At 51.1% G+C, this 20,361-nt stretch overlaps 1 protein-coding gene across 4 annotated transcripts in view; it reads left to right on the top strand.

The window, feature by feature from the left end:
- Positions 1–16,835, top strand: part of SSBP3 (single stranded DNA binding protein 3) — a 180,760-nt gene extending 163,925 nt beyond the window's left edge. For 2 of the 4 annotated variants that reach the window (XM_050803302.1, XM_050803319.1), the window contains 9 exons: positions 1,003–1,067; positions 2,069–2,117; positions 2,744–2,779; positions 3,300–3,354; positions 5,010–5,080; positions 13,480–13,558; positions 13,830–13,858; positions 13,951–14,052; positions 15,136–16,835. In XM_050803302.1, coding sequence (XP_050659259.1) covers positions 1,003–1,067; positions 2,069–2,117; positions 2,744–2,779; positions 3,300–3,354; positions 5,010–5,080; positions 13,480–13,558; positions 13,830–13,858; positions 13,951–14,052; positions 15,136–15,165 — 516 coding nt within the window. In that variant the 3' untranslated portion in view covers positions 15,166–16,835. Of the gene's footprint in view, positions 1–978; positions 1,068–2,068; positions 2,118–2,743; positions 2,780–3,299; positions 3,355–5,009; positions 5,081–13,479; positions 13,559–13,829; positions 13,859–13,950; positions 14,053–15,135 lie in introns of all 4 variants that reach the window. The other 2 variants (XM_050803291.1, XM_050803312.1) reach the window with 1 other exon arrangement.
- The last annotated feature ends 3,526 nt before the right edge of the window (positions 16,836–20,361 follow it).

The raw sequence follows: 20,361 nt of genomic DNA, 5'->3' as shown, positions 1-20,361 counted from the left end.
CAACATGGTGAAACCCGTCTCTACTAAAAATACAAAAATTAACCTGGCAAGGTCGTGAGTGCCTGTAATCCCAGCTACTTGGGAGGCCAAGTAATGAGAATCGCTTGAACCTGGGAGGTGGAGGTTGCAGTGAGCTGAGATTGTGCCATTGCACTCCTGCCTGGGCAACAAGAGCGAGACTTCATCTAAAAAAAAAAAAAAAACAAAAATTAGCTGGGCATGGTGGTGCATGACTGTAGTCCCAACTACATGAGAGGCTCAGGTGGGAGGATTGCTTCAGCCCAGGAGGTCAAGGCTGCAGTGAGCTCTGATTGCACTGCTGCACTCCAGCCTAGGCAACAGAGCGAGATGCTATCTCAAAAAACAAAAAAACCACACACACGTAATGATGATCCGTCTGAGTGCAGAAATGGGGTTTTCTCCAGCTTCCCAGCATCATGTCTGTGGAGGGCCTCTGATGCTGACACATGGGTGGGGTAGGACTATGACCCAGACCTGGGGCAGGTTGGGGTGTCTGTATGTGCTGGGCCTGGGCCTGCACCAGCCCCGGACAGGCTTCTCAGGAGTGTCTGCTCACATCCACATTGACACCCACCCCTCGCCTCTCTGTCTCCTCACCCCAGAGCCTCTTAGTGGGTTCCAAGACCAAGTCCATCCCCTCTTACCTGCCTGAGCCCATGGGGAAGGTACAGGATGACATCGTGGGAGCCCAGAGACGGCAGCAGCTTGCTGGATACCCACATGTTTTTGAAAACTTCATCTTGAAAGCTCCTGAAAATGCATTGAATGTTGTGACTGTCCCTCTGTGCTGGCTTGTCATTGTGGTCCCTGTGACTTGGTTCCCACCCACCCCACCGTTTTTGAAAGAATGTATTATTTTTTCTCATCGATCTTTTCACAGACTAACCCTCTCACTATGTTTTGTCTGTTTGTTTCTCCTCCCTCCTCCTCTCTCTGGTTCCCTTCTCCTTCTCATAGACTGACCCTTGGTTATCGTTGCAGAATTATGGCAGCGGCATGAGACCACCACCCAACTCCCTCGGCCCCGCCATGCCCGGGATTAACATGTAAGGCAAAAACGACCCGGCCAGTGACTCGGCCCATGTCTCCCCCCCTCTCTGCTGGCACCCTGTGAGACTCATGATAAGGGGTCATTGCTGGCACCTCTCTGGATCTCAGTCTCCTCCTCGGTAATATGAGGATATTGATGATCCTGGTGATGAGAGCTCAGCCTCATAGAGTACCTCTGTGTGCCGGGCACAGTTCAGGCATGCTTCGTGCATCAGCTCGCCTCATCTTCATGATTACCCTATGCCGCGATTACTTTTATTTTTTTTTTGAGACTGAGTCTCACTCTATTGCCGAGGCTGGAGTACAGTGGCACAGTCTTGGCCCACTGCAATCTCCCCTCCCGGGTTCAAGCGATTCTCCTGCCTCAGCCTCGTGAGGAGCTGGTAGTACAGGCTCCCATCAACATGCCTGGCCAATTTTTGTATTTTTAGTTGAGACGGGGTTTCACCATGTTGGCCAGGGTGGTCTCGAACTCCTGACCTCAAATGGTCTGCCCGCCTCGGCCTCCCAAAGTGCTAGGTGTGAGCCACCGCGCCCAGCCTGATGCGGTCATTATTATACCCCCCTTACAGATGAGGTCACCAAGGCACAGAAAGGTGAAGTAACTTGCGCAGGCTCACGTACCTTTCAGTGGCAGGTTCAAGAGTTGAACCCCTGGACAGTTCAGCCACTGTTCTCTAGTGCATTTGTGATCTTTAACCCCGTTGTGAGAATGTGGATTCCCTTCCTAGGAAAATGTACATGGAGAGGGAATTTTACATATTTTATATCTAATTTTATATATTTTGTAAAGTTTACCTGTAATTTAAAGCAATTCATAGATTTCCATCCATGAAGTTACCCATTACTGCCCTGAGCCAGAAGGCTGTAAACCCCAGGGCTGTAGGAAGGACTTCCTGTTGGTTATTTCAGCCCTTTCCTTCTGCCCCTGCTGCCTCTACCCCTTGGAGTTTACAGCACCTTTTTCATTGTTCACATCTCTTTCTCCCTGTCCCAGGGGCCCGGGAGCTGGCAGACCCTGGCCCAATCCTAACAGTGCTAACTCAGTGAGTACCTAGGTCAGGTGGGGTGGCGTTTGTCAGGGGAGGGGTTCTGGGTGCAGGGGAGCTACTCTCCCTAGGTGTAGGTGTCACGGGGAAGGGGAGATGCAGCAGGACTCTCCTGATGCTTCTAGGGAGAAGGCCGTGTGGAGATGGAGGCCTGGCAGTAATGTGCAGGGGTCAGCAAGGGCTCCACCCCTGCGCTGAAGGAGTAAGCTAAGAACCTGGGCTCAGAGAGTACTGTTCAGAGTGGAGGCCCCTACCTCCTCCCCAGCAGGGCTGGAAGGTGCGGGTAAGGGGCTCAGCACAGGCAGTGGAGTGAAGGCCAGAGGAATGTGGGGTAAAGCTGTTTACTGTCCTCTCAAACCGGAGGGCCTCCTATGTCTTCCCTGTGTCTGTGGCTCCCTCCCAGGACTGGGGAGTGAGAGACCAGGGTCTCAGGGTCAGTTCGATATAGCAGAGAGAACTGGGCTTCAGCCATGTCCCAGCCCTCCCAGGGGAACCAAGCAGGTGGCCAGCTCACTGGGTGGCGATGTCTTTCCTGTGAAGAGTGGGTCGTGTCCTCAGGGAGGTGTGGCAGCTGAGGGCACTCAGTGACTCTGACGCGGGGCTCCCTGACATCTTGTTTTTAGATTCCATACTCCTCCTCATCACCTGGTACCTATGTGGTAAGTGTGTGGGTTTGGAGCCTTGTGTTGTCTAGCCACGTGGGACTGAGTGTGCAAGAGAACTGCTCTGGGGTCCCCGTTTCTTTCCCTTTCACACACTCTTCTGAGCAGAGGTTCTAACCTGCTAGAACTTGCTGTCAATATTCAGTCATCTGTACGGACCCGAGGTGGCCCAGAAATCCCCAAACCAGACCTGGGGGTGGAATTGCCTTCTGGGGAGCTGACCAGTGGGCCCCCCGGCGTCCACTGCTGGCCTCTCCAGGGGGCATGCCTGTGAGCACATAATGCAGTTACACACACCCACAGGGGCCTCTTGGTCTGAAGAAAGGTACGGGGGACATCCAAGTCCCCTTCTCAAGCTTAAGCACTTTGTCCCTGAGTGAGCGCTGGGGGTGTAGCAAGATGAACAGCGGCTGGGTCCGGGGTGAGCAGTTGCTGCTGACCAGGGAGGGAGGATGCTGGCCCCTCCCCACGTTCGTCACCACTATGGGCGTCTGATGTCAGTTTTTCTCATCTTCAGGGACCCCCTGGTGGTGGCGGCCCTCCAGGAACACCCATTATGCCCAGTCCCGCAGGTAAGAGCGCTTGAGGGGAAAGCGGAGGGTCTGGTGGTGGGGGCGGGGCATGTTGCCAGAGAGTCCTGGAGGGAGGGCACTGTTGCAGAGCCAAAGCTTACCAGCCACTCCTTCCTGAGCAGCACATCTTCCACTGGGCATTTAGGGGGCAGGAGTCCCTTGATGACGCTAACCTACTCCTCTTCTCTGATGCTGCTGAATAAAGGACAGGGCTGAGCAGAGCAGTCCAGGAACGGGTTCCATTGTCCTTGAACCCCTCTTGTTGGGAAGAACCCTGTTCGGGGTGGGCATTTCCCCAGATGACTCAAAAAGGGGCTTTGGAGTTCTGATATCCTGGGACCAGGATTCTGAGGCATGCTACCTTTCGAGTTTCCATAGCTCCTGGCTTCTGGTCCTCTATATAGGAGATCCCTTCTCCCCTTTTTGCTTTTTTGAGGCGGAGTCTTGCTCTGTCACCCAGGCTGGAGTGCAATGGCGTAATCTCGGCTCACTGCAACCTCCACCTCCCGGGCTCAAGCAATTCTCCTATCTCAGCCTCCCGAGTAGCTGGGATTACAGACATGCACCACCATGCCCAGCTAATTTTTGTATTTTTAGTAAAGATGGGGTTTCACCATGTTACCCAGACTGGCCTTGAACTCCTGACCTCAGGTGATCCACCCGCCTCAGCCTCCCAAAGTCCTGGGATTACAGGCGTGAGCCACCGCACCCGGTCCTCCCTGTTTCTTTAAACAAAAGAGGGCATGCGTGCACACACGTGGGCATGTGCGCGCACACACACGCGCGCACGCACACACACACACACACACACACACACACACAGCATCACAGTTATGTTTCTTTCCCAGCTAAGAATAGCGTACCAGCCAGCTAGAAGGAATTCAACATACGATCCTTACCCACCCCAAAAATAAAAAGTGAGAGGTAGCTGGATTTCTGCCCAAGAATTACGGTGCCTGCTCCTGATAGAAACGTTTTAGCCGGAGACTTTTTTGGCTAATTGGGGAAATGGAGGGGACTCTCCCCCGCCCCCTCCCCTCCTCGGCTCCCCATAGCAGGGAAGCTGCTCGGCCGCAGGGGTGGAGCTGGCCGCAGCCGGGATCCTGGGCTCCCGCTCCGGCTGTCTCTCTGCTGCTGCATTTTGATGAGCTGCATGACCTACATTCCGACTGGGCCACATGCACCCACTCCATATGTGAATGCGTCTCCAGCCCCATCCCTGCCTCTCCCTCCTGCCCCATCAGCCTGGCAGGGTGGCCTCTGGGTAATTTGCCACATTTCCCTCTCCCTGATTTGATTAAAACCACTTTGTAGGGGGGTGGGGGGAGAGCACAGGTCGTGGTTCTGCTGCCCCCATGTTGTCCCAGGCAGTGTCTGGGGACCAGATTTGGTGTAGGGTGGGGAGACAAGAGTTTGAACCTGTAATCCTCCTGTGCCGTGTCCACACTGCTGGGGTTGAGTGGTTTTCACAGTTGAATTTTCTGTGATTAAAAACTTTGTGAATCTTCATTAAATACAAATTAGCCAGAAAATGGTGGTACTTAGAGGAAATTTTAGGTGATAAAATACAAAGGAATGAGTTCAAGTGCCATGAGTTTGTTTTAATTAAGAAACGAATTAATCACCCCGACTTGTGGGTTTCCACTGTTCTACAGATTCAACAAATTCCAGTGACAACATCTACACAATGATTAATCCGGTGCCGCCTGGAGGCAGCCGGTCCAACGTAAGTCTGCTTTCTAATAATTTACATATCAGACACCATAACAAATCATAATTAACTTCATCAGCTGAGGGGAAAGCAAGTTTAATTGATTTCAGCCATTTGTTACCAAAGATGAATAAAATAAACCGTCAGAAAAGTGATTAACTCTTGGGCAACTCAGTTCCCATTTCATAGGCAGCAGGGGATGGGAGAGGAAGGGGTGGGACGATAGCCACCCTCTGGTTAGAGCCAGGGCGCAGGCTGTGCTGCTGGGACTTGCCACCTCCTGCCGTGCCGGTGGGGGAAGGGCCAGACTGCAGGTGGGGTCTGGCCTGGTCTCTGCCCAGCTGAGTGGCTATGCTGGCCTGGGCAATCCTCCTCCTCCTGGGCCTGTTCCTGGGGCTGCGGAGCTGAGGGTGGAGCCAGCAGCAAAGGGACACGGCTCGCTGGGGGACCTGCCTGGCTATGCTGCTGCCAGGAGCTCTGGAACTCCAATACCTGGCAGCTTCTTTGCCTCAGAGTTGCAGCCCTTGGGTGATGTTGCAGCTCACATTTCCCCATTTCTGATTCCTTCTTGCCCCACTTCCTCCTGTGTCTCCTGCACCCACTGGGTGGGACTTGGTTAGTCAGCTGCAGCCTGTCTCCTCACCCAGCAGGAGTTCCCTGAGGACAGGGCCTGATCTGCTTCCCCTCCACAGGCAACCCTTCCATTCCAATTCCTTCCCTTCCTCCTCCATGCAGGCCTCAGGTGAACCTGTTCAGCCTTGTCCCTCCAGGAGCTCAGGGTCTGGAAAGAAGGTCTATGGACTATAGAGCCAGAGAGTGGGCCTGGGGCCTCAAATTGCGAGGCTTTGGCCTGGTTGAGGGGGTGGGGCCTTTTGGGGCACTCTGGTTTTGTTGGCTCTGTTCCTGAGGTGACACCCGGATCACCCCACGTGTTAAACCCCAAACGTGGGCTGCCCCGTGCTGGATATTGCCTACATTTTCTCTCCCAGCAGCCCTCTGAGGGAGGGTCTCTGGCCTGCCTCCTTCGTCAGGGTCCTCACTGGTGTGACCAAGCATCTGGCTTTTAACACTAAAAGCCATACATCCTGAGGAATCCCAGGACACAAAAAGTCATGGGTTTTGTCAGTGATGCAGAAGGTTGGGTGGAAAGTATAAAACCCCCACACAGAGGGATGACAACACTGTTTCTAGCATCGGATGGAAATGGCGTAGACGATCTGCCTCGAGTGGTCACTGTCGCCATGTTTCCTGACATGGATGCTGGCATCAGGACTTGTGATTCACCATGGATCACATCACTCAGGCTGCAACTCCATGCACTGCAGTCATGCACGTTGGCAGCACCCGCCTAGGAGTCTGCTACAGATTCAATGTTGGGCTTTTTGTCTAGACGGGGCTGGTTTCAGTCTTGACATCGTGAATGTTGTGACCGTATTTCCTAAGAGTTCAGATGATGAAAATGAGAATGGTGACAATGCCAGCACCAGCGTGACCCAGACATCACTGGGAAATAAGTTTAAATGACCATGTGACTTTAATGACAGATGCAAGGACACAACTGGATTAGGGAGGAAAGAATCCAAACAGAATGTACTGCGCGGTGTGCAGAAAAGAATGTGGGATTGGGCTTGTGGAGAAGGGGAGGTGGAGGCACATTGGACATTGAGTCTCAAGTCTGAGGCATATCTTTCTAAATCAAGATTTTTTTGACCTCCAAAGAGACAGCAGTTCTCAGTCAAAATCAGCGGTTGCGGAATTAGCTTGGGCATGCTCCTTGAATGGGCACCATTATCATCTTGTTCCCTTGATTGCACCACAAACCAAGGTTACATTTCCTGATTTGGAGGCTACAAACTAAAAGTCCTGTGTGTGAACCAAAGGGAAGAGGGACTTTCGGTAACAGATGCATTGCCTCTTTACAGTAGTGCTGACCCTGTCTGATCCTTCCAACAGTCATGCTTCCGAGAGCATTAAAGGTGTGCCTCGAGTCACGGCAATAGGTTTCCACTAGCTCTTAGGTATGTTGATTTGAAAACTGGAGTTTCAAATCATCTCGATTTCTGTGAAGATCTTAGTGAAGCCACTGAAGACGTAAGAGATTGTTGTTCTCTTGTCCAAATACAACCTAGACTTTGCTCATTTATCTACATATTTGGCAGACAGTACACAGTTAATTTGAGCAAATTTCATTTAGTCCATAAGCTTCTTACCAATGAAAATGAAAACATCTTACCTGCTAAATGTTCACACCTTGTGCCCAACGCTGCCACAAAGGGGTGTAATTTGCTTACCTGTGATACCAGCTTTCATAATGAAAGTTTTGGGTCACTTTTCAATTTCCTCAAAACATGCTGAAGCACTTAATGAGATCTTTGACTTTACAGACAGGAGAATGCCTCAGACATTTCCACGAGATGACTGTCATTGCTGGCCATAGAAAAGATGTTAAAATGTTGGCTTGCCGTGGAAACTGCTATTTTTTAAAGTGCGAGACAAGAAGGATGTCCTTCTCTAATTTGGAAATGCATTGAGATGAGAATGGAAAAAGGAATTACAATAAAATAGAGGCCAGGCACGGTGGCTCATGCCTGTAATCTGAATACTTTGAGAGGCCAAGGTGGGAGGATCACTTAAAGCCACGAATTCAAGACCAACGTGGATAACAAAGCGACACATCCTCACCATCTCAGCAACAAAAAAATAAAAAAAATAAATAAATACATAGGCTGGGTACGGTGGCTCACACCTGTAATCCCAGGACTTTAGGAGGCCGAGGTAATCAGATCACTTGGGGTTCGTCAGGAGTTCAAGACCAGCCTGGCCAACATAGTAACACCATGTCTACTAAAAATACAAAAATTAGCTAGGTGTGGTAGTGCATGTCTGTAGTACTAGCCACTCGGGAGGCTGAGGCAGGAGAATCGCTTGAGCCCAGGAGGTGGAGGTTGCAGTGAGCCAAGATCACGCCACTGCACTCCAGCCTGGGTGACAGAGTGAGACTCGGTTTCAGAAAGAAAAAACATAAATACATAAAAAATAAAATAGAAATGTATATACTGTTTCGCCAGTACTGTCTGATGCTCCTTAAGAAGCCCTAAGGAGCCTAGATAGGGCTAGCCAGCCACACTTGGATCGTTGGGTATCACGGGGAGGGGGCCACAAAAACTCATGCAGCAGAAATGATGACCCATTTAATGCTTGAGAACTCAAAAAATGTCACCAGAAAAGGCAGTCAAGTTAAACAGGACTTTCTCAGTTTCTTCATTAAGACTGTAACATATTTGGAATCCAGCTTGGGTTTTGCAACTTCAGATTACCTCTGTGCTTTAAAATCAGTTTTTATAATTTAATTTAGAACATCATCTAGTGTGCTTTGGAGTGTTAAAAAATGATGAATATCTGGCCAGGCATGGTGGCTCACGCCTGTAATCCCAGCACTTTGGGAGACCGAGGTGAGAGGATCACTTGAGGTCAGGAGTTCCAGCTTGACCAACATGGTGTAACCCCGTCTCTACTAAAAATATGAAAATTAGCCAGGCGTGGTAGCTGGTGCCTGTAATCCCAGCTACTCGGGAGGCTGAGGCAGGAGAATCGCTTGAACCCGGGAGGTGGAGGTTGCAGTGAGCTGAGATTGCAACGCTGCACTCCAGCCTGGGTGACAGAGTGAGACTCCGTCTTGGGGGGAAAAAAAAAATTAGCAGGCATGGTGGCACACGCCTGTAGTCCCAGCTACTCAGGAGGCTGAGTCAGGAGAATCGCTTGAACCTGGGAGGTGGAGGTTGTAGTGAGCAGAGATTGTGCCATTGCACTCCAGCCTGGGCAGCAGAGCGAGACTCTGTCTCAAAAAAAAAAAAAAAAAAAAAAAAAAGGTGGGCATCTTAGACAGGGATAGCCCATCTGATGAATTACAGATGTAAAGGCCTGATTGACAAGCAGCTGGTCCACCAAAGCCAGCCCCTGGACAAAAATGGATGGGCATCTTTGGAGAGCTGGACGTGAATTCCTACAAGTCCCAAAACCTGTGCTTATAAGTAAAACCCAAAGTACTTTGTGTGCAAGGGTTGTGTGGAGAGGATATTTAGTTTGGTGTTATCGTGTTAGGTTGACACCAGGAGTCAGTGTAACATGGGCTTTAAATAAACAGAGTGACAAGTCAAATGGGTTTTAAGTTTGACTTTATTCAGTTTTACCAGTGCATTTAAAAGAAAGATGTTCTAAGCTGGGTGCAGTGGTGTATGCCTGTAGTCAGCTACGTGGGAGGCTGAAGCAAGAGGATTGTTTGAGCCTAGGAATTTAAGGCTGCAGTGAGCCATGATCATGCCACTGCACTCCAGCCTGGATGACAGAGCCAGACTCCATCTTTTTTTTTTTTTTTTAAAAAGATGTCCTAAAGGCTATAAAGGCTTTAGGCAATTCAGAGACCAATGGGAAAGGAAGCAGAGCAGAATGTTCTAATGTATCCTGGGGCAGAAAGAAACATTTTTTATTTAAATATTAGTAATGTTCGTTTCATTAATCCTATTGTGTTTATGTTTGTTTGTTTATTTAGAGATAGGGTCTCTGTCACAGTCATGACTCACTGCAGCTTCAGCATCTGGGGCTCAAGGGATCCCTCCCACCACAGCCTCCTGAGTAGCTGGGACTACAGGCACGTGCCACCACACCCAGCTAATTTTATTTGTTGTTGTAGAGATGAAGTCTCACTATGTTGCCCCTAATTTGTTGTTGTAGAGATGAGGTCTCACTATGTTGCCCAGGATGTTCTTGAACTGCTGGGCTCAGGAGATCCTCCTGCCTCAGCCTCCCAAAGGGATTACAGGTGTGAGCCACCACGCTTGGCTTATGTTCTATTTTTTAAAAACATAAATAATAAGCCAGGTGCAGTGGCTCGAGCCTGTAGTCCCAGCTACTCAGGAGGCTGAGGCAGTGGATGGATCACTTGAGCGTACTCTAGCTTGGGTGACAGAGCAAGTCCTCATCTCTAAAAAATAAAATAATTAACGTAACATAGCCTGTCAAATTTAAGTATTCCAATAAAAAGTTATTTCTCTATCAGAGGACAGAAACGTTATAAAAATATTAATATTTTTTCTCATACATATCAATCATTTAACTAGTCCACCTTCTAATTGCTACTAATTGCTGCTGTTAACTAGTTCCTATTGTTGTTTACATAATAGCATTAATATAATGGAAAAGTAGGTAATACAGAATAAATGATACTGAGACAACTGAATATCCACATGCGGACAAATGAGATTGAACTGTGTCTTTACAGCAGCACACAAAAGTTAAAGTAGATTATGGGGGGCCGGGCACGGTGGCTCACACCTATAATCCTAGCACTTTGGGAGGCTGAAACAGGTGGATCATTTGAGGTCAGGAGCTCGAGACCAGCTTGGCCAACGTGGGAAACCCCGTCTCTACTAAAAATACAAAATTAGCCGGGTATGGTGGCGTGTGCCTGTAGTCCCAGCTATTCGGGAGGCTGACGCATGAGAATTGCTTGAACCCAGGAGGCGGAGGTTGCAGTGAGCCAAGATCACGCCACTGCACTCCAGCCTGGCTGACAGAGTGAGACCCCATCTCAAAAATAAATTAAAAAATAATAATAAATAAAAGTAGACCGTAGATCTCAATGTTAGAGCTAAAACTCCAAAACACTTGAAGTAAACACAGGAGTAAATCTTCATGACCTGAGTTAAGCGAAGCCTTCTTAGACGCAAGCCCAAAAGCACAAGTAGCAAAAGAAAAAAGTAGACAAACTGGACTTCATAGGAGATGAAGATTTGTGCTTCAGAGGTGTCAAGGAAGTAAAAAGACAAACCACAGAATGGAGAAAATATTGGCAAATCAGGTATCTGATAAGGGACTTGAATTCAAAATACGTAACTCTGAGAAAAACTCAGTAACAACCTAATTTAAAAATGGACACGGATATAAATGAACATTTCTCCAAAAATTACAAATAGCTAGTAAGTACATGAGAGGATGCTCAGCATCGTTAGTCATTAGGAAATGCAAATCAAAACCACAGTGAGATAGCACTTCACACCCACTAGGACGACTGTAGTAAAAAAGACAGATAATGACTGGTGTTGGCGAGGGCGTGGAAGCAGTGGAACTCTCAGAGCTGCTGGTGGGAATGTAAAATGGCATAGCTGCTTTTTTAAACAGCTTCACGTTTCCTTGAAAGATCAGACAGCCTAGTGATGTCCACTGTGATATGAGAATTGGGTTACCCTATGACCCAGCAGTTCTCCTAGGGATCTGCCCAAGAGAAATGAAAACGTATGTCCACACGGCAGCTGGTACATCAGTGTCATTAGTGTCAGAATAGCCAAACAGTGAAAACAACCTGAACGTTCCCTCCGCTGATGAATGGATCAATGAAATGTGGTACATCCATACGATGGACTACTTTTTGTTCATAGGAAGGAATCAAGTACTGATTCATGTGACAACACTGATGAACCTTGAAAACATGCTAAGTGAAAGAAACCAGCTACAAAAGCTCACATGATTCTGTGTATATGACATGTCCAGGATAGGCAAATCCGTGGAGACGGAAAGTAGATTAGTGTTTGCCTGGGGCCGGGGATTGGAGGGGGATGGAAATGACTGCAGTCGGGTACAGGATTTCTTTCTGAGGTTATGGAAACGTTCAAAATTGGTTGTGGTGATGGTTGCACAACCCTGTAAATATACTGAAAACCACTGAATTTTACACTTTACATGGATCAGTTGTATGCCATGTGAATTATATCTCAATAAAACTGTTAAGATAATACACAGAAAGTATACAATAATACGTCATTTTGAAGAACTACCAGTTTCTTAATACATTGATGTTAATGACATATTCATGTTATGGTAATGACATACATATGCATAATTCTGTATTATCATGTTTGGGGATTTTTGGGGTCTGGCATGGCTGTGTCCTGGGTTGACTCCCTAGAAAGCTGGTTACTTTCATCCTCCCATCACTTGGGTTAATAAGCATGAAATTTGTTGCTAGATGGCAAAATGTTCCCAAAAGCCTGTGAGCTGCTTTGGTGGGGGGTCCACTGGAGAGGGAAGGATGCGCCGCCCTTCCCCCAGTCTGGGTAGGCACAGGGAAGCAGCTCATACCCTAGCTGTGCCTCTGCAGCCTGGTCACAGCCTTACCCCTTGCACCCCTGCTCATGTGGGACCCCTGCCTAGAGTGACTTCCGTGATGGGCTCTGCCTGCCCAGATTTTACCCCTCAATTTTGTCGATGCTCTCCTCCTCCTCCAGGCAGCCAGTTCTGATTTCTCTGCCTTGCTCTGAAGCCACAGCTGTACTTTGCAGCTGTCTTTGGAAGTCAGCATCTCTGTCCTCCTGTGGGGCAGTTGGGTATCCATGAGCTGCTCCTCTGGGCTGGGGCTCAGGTGTGACTCAGCTCTGCGTCTGCGGTGCCCAATCCCGGCCAGGTGCCAAAACAGCCCTCCATTCCACCACCTCCACTCCCTTCCCACTAGATGCAGATCCAGTCTGCATCACAGGGCCCTGGCGCTCCAGGCTGGGCTCAGCCACCCCTCCCCAGCCCTGTGACTCGTGGCTGTGGGATGTGACCTTTCTGGCCTTCCTTTCCGAGATGGGTTTGATAGTTCAGATAGGCCTGCGGGTGGGTAGAATCGACTCTTATCTCTGAGTCCCCATCTGCCACACCATCAGTTGTGCATGGGAGCCTCATTAGTGACCTCCCACCACCACCCCACAGTCCCAGGATGCCATGCAGTCCCTCCTAGGCCGGTGCCCTAGCTCCCTCTTCCCCCCCACTCATCAAACCCCACCTCTTCTTACCGCCCAGCCCTAGGAAACATTCATTTCTAACTTCTTCCTTTTGTTAGCTTGGAGAGGGCCAGCACGATGGCTCTAGGCCTGCTGCCAGGTTCCAGTCCCAGCTCCTCTACTTCCAGCCTCTGGGACCTCAAGCAAAGTGTTTGCTCTCAGTGCTTGTTTCCTCACCCGTGAAGTGGGGATGGGAAGCACTGGTGTTTTGGTCCCTGGCCTGACACGGTCGGAGAGCTATCCACATGTATCTCTGTCTGGGGAACTACACCTTCCACACGGGGGATGGAGGGGGCCCTGTGGTGGGATCTGAGAGGCTCAGATTGAAAGCTGCCTCTGCGCGGAGCTGGGTGGCAGCGGGCCAGTCCCTCTCCCTCACTTGGGTCATTGGAATGAGCACCTCTGCCCTGCAGCTCGGAGGGCTGAGGTGAGGAGCCTGGCCCAGCTGCCAGGCAGGACATGTCCGAGTGTGAGCAGAGCCTGCTGGAGCAGGGGTTCCTCAGGGCCAGGACTCTGGCATGGCTGTAGCTCCCTGCTTGTGAGGGGTGCAGAGGGCCTGGGCCCGCTGAGCTGCCATGCCCTGTGCTTCTTCCCCAGTTCCCGATGGGTCCCGGCTCGGACGGTCCGATGGGCGGCATGGGCGGCATGGAGCCACACCACATGAATGGATCGTTAGGTGAGCGGCCCCTGCCCTCACCATGCCCCACCCTGCCGGGGCAACCAGCTGTGTGCCTCAGCTCCTGGCTCAGCTGGGCTTGGTACACAGCCCTGGCCTGCCTTGGCTGGGCACACAGGAAGATCCTGAGAGGGATGCCACACAGAAAGTCCTCCGCACAGTGTGGGACTGGGATGGAAGGGCTTAGAGGCCCGAGGAGCCCAGGGATGAGGGGGGACCCCTCTGTGGAAGAGCAAGCAAGAAACTGAATTGGATTATTTTTTCTTTCCAGGGTCAGGCGACATAGACGGACTTCCAAAAGTGAGTGTGCACTCGGTCTCCCTGGTGGCGCCCCATCTGTGTGGGCAGGTTGTTGGGGACACAGGCGCTCACCTCCTCTCCTCTTTCTACAGAATTCTCCTAACAACATAAGTGGCATTAGCAATCCTCCAGGCACCCCTCGAGATGACGGCGAGCTAGGAGGGAACTTCCTCCACTCCTTTCAGAACGACAATGTAAGCCTCGCCCCCTGCCCGCTGCTCTTGTCCCCACGGCCTGGACTCTTACCTAACAAGTTGCGAGCTACAGAGCCGGGCCGCAGCCTGCCAGCTGAGCTGGTGACCATGTTATGGGCTTTCCACCTCAGTTATTTTTTTAGCAGAAGTGTGCAGCCTTGACGCTGCCCCGAGACTGCCTGCTGGTGGGGCCTTCTGGAGGCAGCTCGGTGCAGGCTGGATGCCTCTGGCACTAATTAAGCTGATATGGCCGGGAGAGCCTGGGCTGAGGGAGTTGGAGCAGTATTGCCCCACAGGTCCATTTCCATCTGTCCAGTGGGAAAAGGTTCATGCAGCCCGTGATTTTCAGGGCTCTCAACACAGAGCGGGGTTGGCTGGCTGCTTTTCTGTAGTGGGCTTCTGTGTGCATTCTCATTTGAAGAAACAGTGTTATGATTAAGCAGTTTTCAAGAACCCGAGACTGCCAACCCAGGCAACACGGCGAAACCTCATCTCTACACAAAAATACAAAAATCAGCCGGGTGTAGTGTCGCATGCCTGTAGTCCCAGCTACTCAGGCTAAGGCGGGAGAATTGCTTGAGCCCAGGAGGTTGAGGCTGCTGTGAGCCTTGATCGCACCACTGCCTGAGTGACAGAGTGAGACCCTGTCTCAAAAACAAAAACAGAAAGAATCCCAGACTGGCCCCACCCCAGGGCACCCTGGCTGTGCTCTGGCTCGTCAAAGCCCAGTTCCCTGCAGTCTGGAGGCCTGCACTGGGCAAGGGGCAGGGGCTGTGACTGCCTTTGGAGAGAAGAGGTTGACTCAGACAAGGGCAGGAGCAGGGGAGGCACCGTCAGCTGCCATAGTTCCCAACAGAAGGTCAGGCTGGCACTGAGAAGTGGCTCTTAGCTCCCACCTCCTGACCCTTACCCTGCCTTGCCGGCCCCCTGCGCACTCCATGCCACCATGCACCCCTCAGCCCAACCACAGCCCCAAATGAGCCCTGCTCAGTTCTGTGCAGTCAAACCAGGCTCTTGGCACCTCGGTGTGTCAGCGGCCTCCCCACAATCCTCACCCCCTCCTTCTCTGCTTCTCCCTTCCAGTATTCTCCAAGCATGACGATGAGTGTGTGATCCCCCCTTCTCCGAGACGCTGAGAGAGCGGGCATTGCAGGCGGGAAGATGCCAGAAATTATGCAAGAAGTGAGGTGTCATTATCCAGGAGCTGGTGGGGAGGGCATCTCCCTGCTCCCCTCAACCCCCTCCCACCCCATCCACGCCCCCCACCTTTCCCAATTTTAGTTTCATGCAATAAAAAGGCCGAACTTTTTATTCCATAAAACATGAAGGACAAAACTCAAAAATGTATTTCAAGTCAGTGACCAGAAAAATCGCACCCCTTGCCCTTTCCCCAAAGGACCTTTTCCGTACACGACACTTTTTTGTTTTGTTTTTTGTTTGGGGTTTTACCGTTGGGATTTTTTTATTTGTTTTCAGGGGGGGTTTTTTGGGGAAAATTTTTTTAAATGGAAGCTTCTAGCAAGCCCCCCACCCCAATCAACCTCTATGCTTTCTTCTTAAAAAAAAAAAAAAAAAAAAAAAAAAAAAAAAAAAAAAAAAAAAAACCAGAAGCCCTGCTGTCTGTCTGTCCCCAAGCCCTTCCACCAGAAACGCTAGTCTAGGTGTGAGAGCCCACATTGTCTGTAGCCATCAAAAATAATAATAATAAACTGGACAGTTTACAATCGGTGGTTTCTTTCAAAAGGCCTTTTTTGGAAAGAAGAAAAGGCAGTCACCGTTTTCCATTTGGGGTTTTGGTTTGTGCAACAGGCAGGGGAGGAGCGGGAACGCGTTTGTTCTAGCTTGATTTCTACGGCAACGGCAGCGGCACGCTTGGACCTCAGAACCCAGCACCCTCATCCTGTGGCCAGAGGGGCCGGACTACCGGCCCCTTTCAGGATTCCACCACAGCCCAGCCCGTCGCCGTGACCCGGTGGCATGCACCGTTCCCAGGACGCCTTCCTCCTCCTCTCCTGGACCTCCCAGCCCCTCCTCCGCCCCCACCCCAGTCTTCCCAGTGAGAATCCTGCCAGCTGGGTGGTGGCCTGACGCAGAGTAGGAGAGGCTGCCACTGACAGGATGGCTATGACCTGGGACATGGAAACAGTGACCTCCACGTTCTGGTCCCGAGATCCTGGCATCAGCGTCGTCATGTGCACCGGCTGGGGGGCTCGAGTTCCGGTTTTCTTTTTCTCTTTATTCGTCCTTTCTCAAAGATGGGATACTGACCAGAATTGCTCTGTATATGCTTGGGACTGGATGGAAAGACTTTGGAGCAGCTGTGGGGGGTGGGGGGACACCAACAACCAAACAGACGTGCTGTCTCCGGTCCTGTTTTTATTTTCAAAAACCAACAAGCCCGACGGTGGAGCCTGTCCCCTCCCGGGAGGGTGCTCATGGCCCCACTCACCTCATCACCCCACAGAAACCTTTGTGTCTTGCCCTGGAAGACACCCGAATTCTTTGTACATTGACATGCCCTTCTCCTTCCTCCCTCCCCTGTAGCTGGTCTTTGTTTTACTCCCTCCCTTTCTGATCCATGTATATCATATTATGTGAGATATCATCTGCCTGAAAAAAGACTTTGTGCGGATTATTGGGAACATTGTAGCTGTTTCTGTGTTTTTTCTTACCTTGTAGTCTGGTTCTGAATTAAGAGAGGAAAAAAAGTAATTATGATACATTGTAGTTTGTGTACGATATATGTTGATAACGTTTTATTAAAGGGACATCTTTTTTCCGCAGCCCTTCCTGACATGTTTGGGGAACGTGGGTTGGAGTTTATTACACTGATTACAAAATGCAAGGTGACTTGTTGGGCACAGTTTTTGTTCCTGGTGCATAACAAGATGTTTTGTGTTTGAGGCGTCTGCCTTCTTTTCCTGGGCCTGCGAGTTCTGTGTTCTTGTGGAGTCGCGATGGCCTCGGCGGAAGGTGGGTTGGGAGGGAGGGAGGTATCCGTCTTTAAATATTTGGGGGCCTTCTAAAAGCCATTTTCCATTTATTGTCTTGCAAACACATTTTGGTTTGCTGGAATGTTGTTTATTTTTCTGGAAGTAGGAAAAGGTTCCTGGTGCCCTCTGTTGTCTATGAGGAGTCGCTATCAGCCAGGAGAACCACAGCCACTCCCTGCTTTCTCCCCTCAGGTGGGACTGGCTTCACCCCAAGCCCCCAACCTCAAGTGCCTGCTGTTTGCGACTGGGAGGCACAGGGAGGTTGATACATATATATTTTTTTTTTCCTAAGGCTCCAAGGCACTGGGAGCCCTTGAAGGGTTTTGAGAGTAGTGCAGTCTACTTAGTAAATTTTGGAAAGTGTATGCTGGTGGCATCCTGGGAGATGAATCAGGTGGGGCTGGCAGGATATGGAGAGAGCCATTCCCAGATGACATTTAGGCAAGAAATGCTGAGGGCTAGGGTGAGGTAAGCCGCTATGGATGCTGACTTGCACGACTAGAAAGAACTTTCTTCTTCCCTGGAGCTCTGGGGACCTCATTCTAGGTTTGCAGCAGGAGTAGATGCCGGGGTGGGTGGGAGACAGAGGGTCCAAGCAAAGGATAGGCTTAGCCCATGTTTATAAGGCCCTTAGGGGACCAGATAGCAAATTCCCAGGTTTAAATCTTGCCTTTGCTGCAACTTGCTGTGTGGCCGTGGGCAAATTAGTTGATATTTCTGTTCTCAGTTCTCTCATCTGCAAAATGGGGGCTGACGGGCTGGCTGCCTCATGGGCTGTGAGGAGGTTAGCACCATGAAGTGCTCAGAACAGTGCCGTGCACGGACTAAGAGCAGCATGTGTTCGCTGCAAGTGATGTTGTTACTCATGTGGGGAAAGTCCAAATGGGTGTGTTGGGGAGTAGCTGGGAGGATCTAGAAGATTCCATCTGGTCCTTCCCTCTTCACCTTGGAACAAGGTTTCCTGGGGTTTTGCTCAGCACGGACACCTTTGAACTATTGGAAAAGCATCTCCATTGGAGAGATGAAGAGACTGAGGCTGTGACTAACCTGTATCAATGGTGCTGACCCAGGGCTGGGGAAAGGAGGTTGGGAGGATGGGATATTCATCTAATACCTGTGCTCCTTGGAGCAGGAGTCAGGCACAGACAAGAGCCATGGGATTGGGGTGCCTAGCTGGAGGAAGGCAGGTCACGGGGCCCAGCCTGGGGGGAGCGCCTGCTGTGTGCTGTGCTACCCCTCAGCCTGGGGCCCCTCAGCAGCCCTGCAGTTGCCTTCATAACACAAATGGCCAGGATGCAGGTTAGTTTGGCCTTCCTCGGGGGCAGATCTCTAAGCAAAGAACTGGTTCTTGTTCACTAAGCATTTTCATCACTGCCTGGGGCCAGACCAGAGCTCTACATGAGCCAGTGGAAAGATACTGAAATGAGCAGGAGAAAAGGAAGCGTCATGCCAGTTCTTTCACAAAAAAGGGCTTCAGGCCATCACTGAGAGGTGCCGGAGTCGGGGGCCGGACCACAGCTTTCCTGCTGGAGTCATCGCTGTCCGCAGGCACTCGATTCTAGGGGTTGGCCAGCCTAGGGGGCCAGAGCTAGGACCAGGCCTGAGACAGCGGACCCCTCACCTGCCTCCCTGCTGGGCATCCCCACTGCCCCCTACCCCAGAGCCAGGAAAGAAGAAACTTAAGGCAAGTCACTGACACCAGCAGCAGCACAGCCACTAAGGCGCTAGGCCAGAGCAGGGCTCCAGCTGGGGGTAAGGCTGCTCAGGCTGGCTCCCTAGTGACCTGAGAAATCCCCTGCCCCAGTCTCTGCTCTCCCATGAAGTGGTACACCAGCTGTGTTCCCAAATTCCACAGACTCCAGGAGACTGAGCCCAGAACATGCCCGGGGTGCTCCAGAGGGCTCTGGCCCTGAACTGAGGGGAGCTGGGCCTCTTGGAGTTAAGGCCATGGGGCTCCCCTGGACTTGGGCAGAGTGGCTGGGCAGGGTGGGATTACACGCAGATGAGCCTTGCTCTGCCCAGCCCTGGGCTCACTGGGTATAAGCACTGGGGGCTTGGAGTTGGGGCTGGGGTTTGGAAATAAAAGACCAACGAGGGTGGGTGCTGGAAGACAGAGGTTCTGTTCTATCCTCCTCTCTATTCCCAGGGCGCCTGCGGAGCCACAGAACCTGGCATCTGGTTTCTGGAATTCAGCCATGCCCTTGATTTCCTGCCTCCATGTCAGCCCTCCAATGCCACAAAGACCATCTCACTTTTGAGCCTCCGTAGACTTCTTTCTTTCCATCCATCCACTCATGTGTTTGCTGAGCACCCCTTTTATGCCAGGGGTGGTTCTGGCACTAGGGATACAGTAGTGAACAGATACGGAAGGACGGAGATGCCGTTTGTGGAGGTGGGGCAGGCTGCAGGAAGAGCTCTGTTCTGGTGAGTTAAATTTGAGATGCTGATTTGATATCCAGTAAAGACATCAAGTAGGCAGGTCTGAACTAGAGGCATACCGTGGGAGTTGTTGCCATTTAGAGGGTCTTTAAAGTCATAAGACTGGCTGAAATCATCTAGGGAATGAATGGAGAAGAGGCTGAAGGACTGGGCCCTGAGATCTGGGGAATAGGAGCGACCCACAAAGGTGGCAAAGCAGTGAGAAGAAGACCAGGAGAGCAAGAAGAGCGAGATGCCCTGGTGACCATGAGAAGAAAAGGGGTGCAGAGAGGAGAGGGCTTCTTGCTAGTGGGGAACCCAGGTGGCTACGCCCACTGTGACTCTGGGACCAAGTCCACGCTCCTCACAGCTTCCAGGCAGCTGCAGGGCATGGAAGGGCCATGCGCACTCCTGCTTTTCCTTGTCCCTCAGCACTTCACCTCCAACTTTGCGGTACTCTGTGGATGTCTGCCCAGCCAGGGCCTTTGTTCCTGCCAGCCCCTCCTCGTTCCTACTTGCCCTTTGGAACCTAGCTCAGATGGCCCCTCCTCCTGGAAGCCTTCTGGGCCGGGATAGCGCTCTCCCTGGGTCCCCACAGCCTGGTTCAGTGTATGCCTCCCCCATCAGGCTGGGAGATCCTCTAAGCCAGGGACCATGTACAAGCCCTCTTTGTCCCCAGAATTGCCAGCACAGGTCCTGGTGCCCAGTAGGTACATGATGAGTGCTCTTGGAATAACTGGATGTTGTTGAGTAGTCGCCCCAGAATGTGCTCAGTGGCACCCCTCCCTATGGCATGCTGTCACCTGTGGGTGGGTAGGTGCCCAGGTGTGGGGAAGGAGGTGGCCTTTGTGGGTACCTGCTACTGCCAATCCAAAGGCGACTACTCTGGCCGTCTCCA

The sequence above is a fragment of the Macaca thibetana genome, chromosome 1 (assembly GCF_024542745.1).
Source record: "Macaca thibetana thibetana isolate TM-01 chromosome 1, ASM2454274v1, whole genome shotgun sequence".
Lineage (NCBI taxonomy): Eukaryota > Metazoa > Chordata > Mammalia > Primates > Cercopithecidae > Macaca > Macaca thibetana.
Note: the sequence above shows the minus strand (reverse complement) of the source record. Positions and strands in the feature narration are given on the sequence as shown.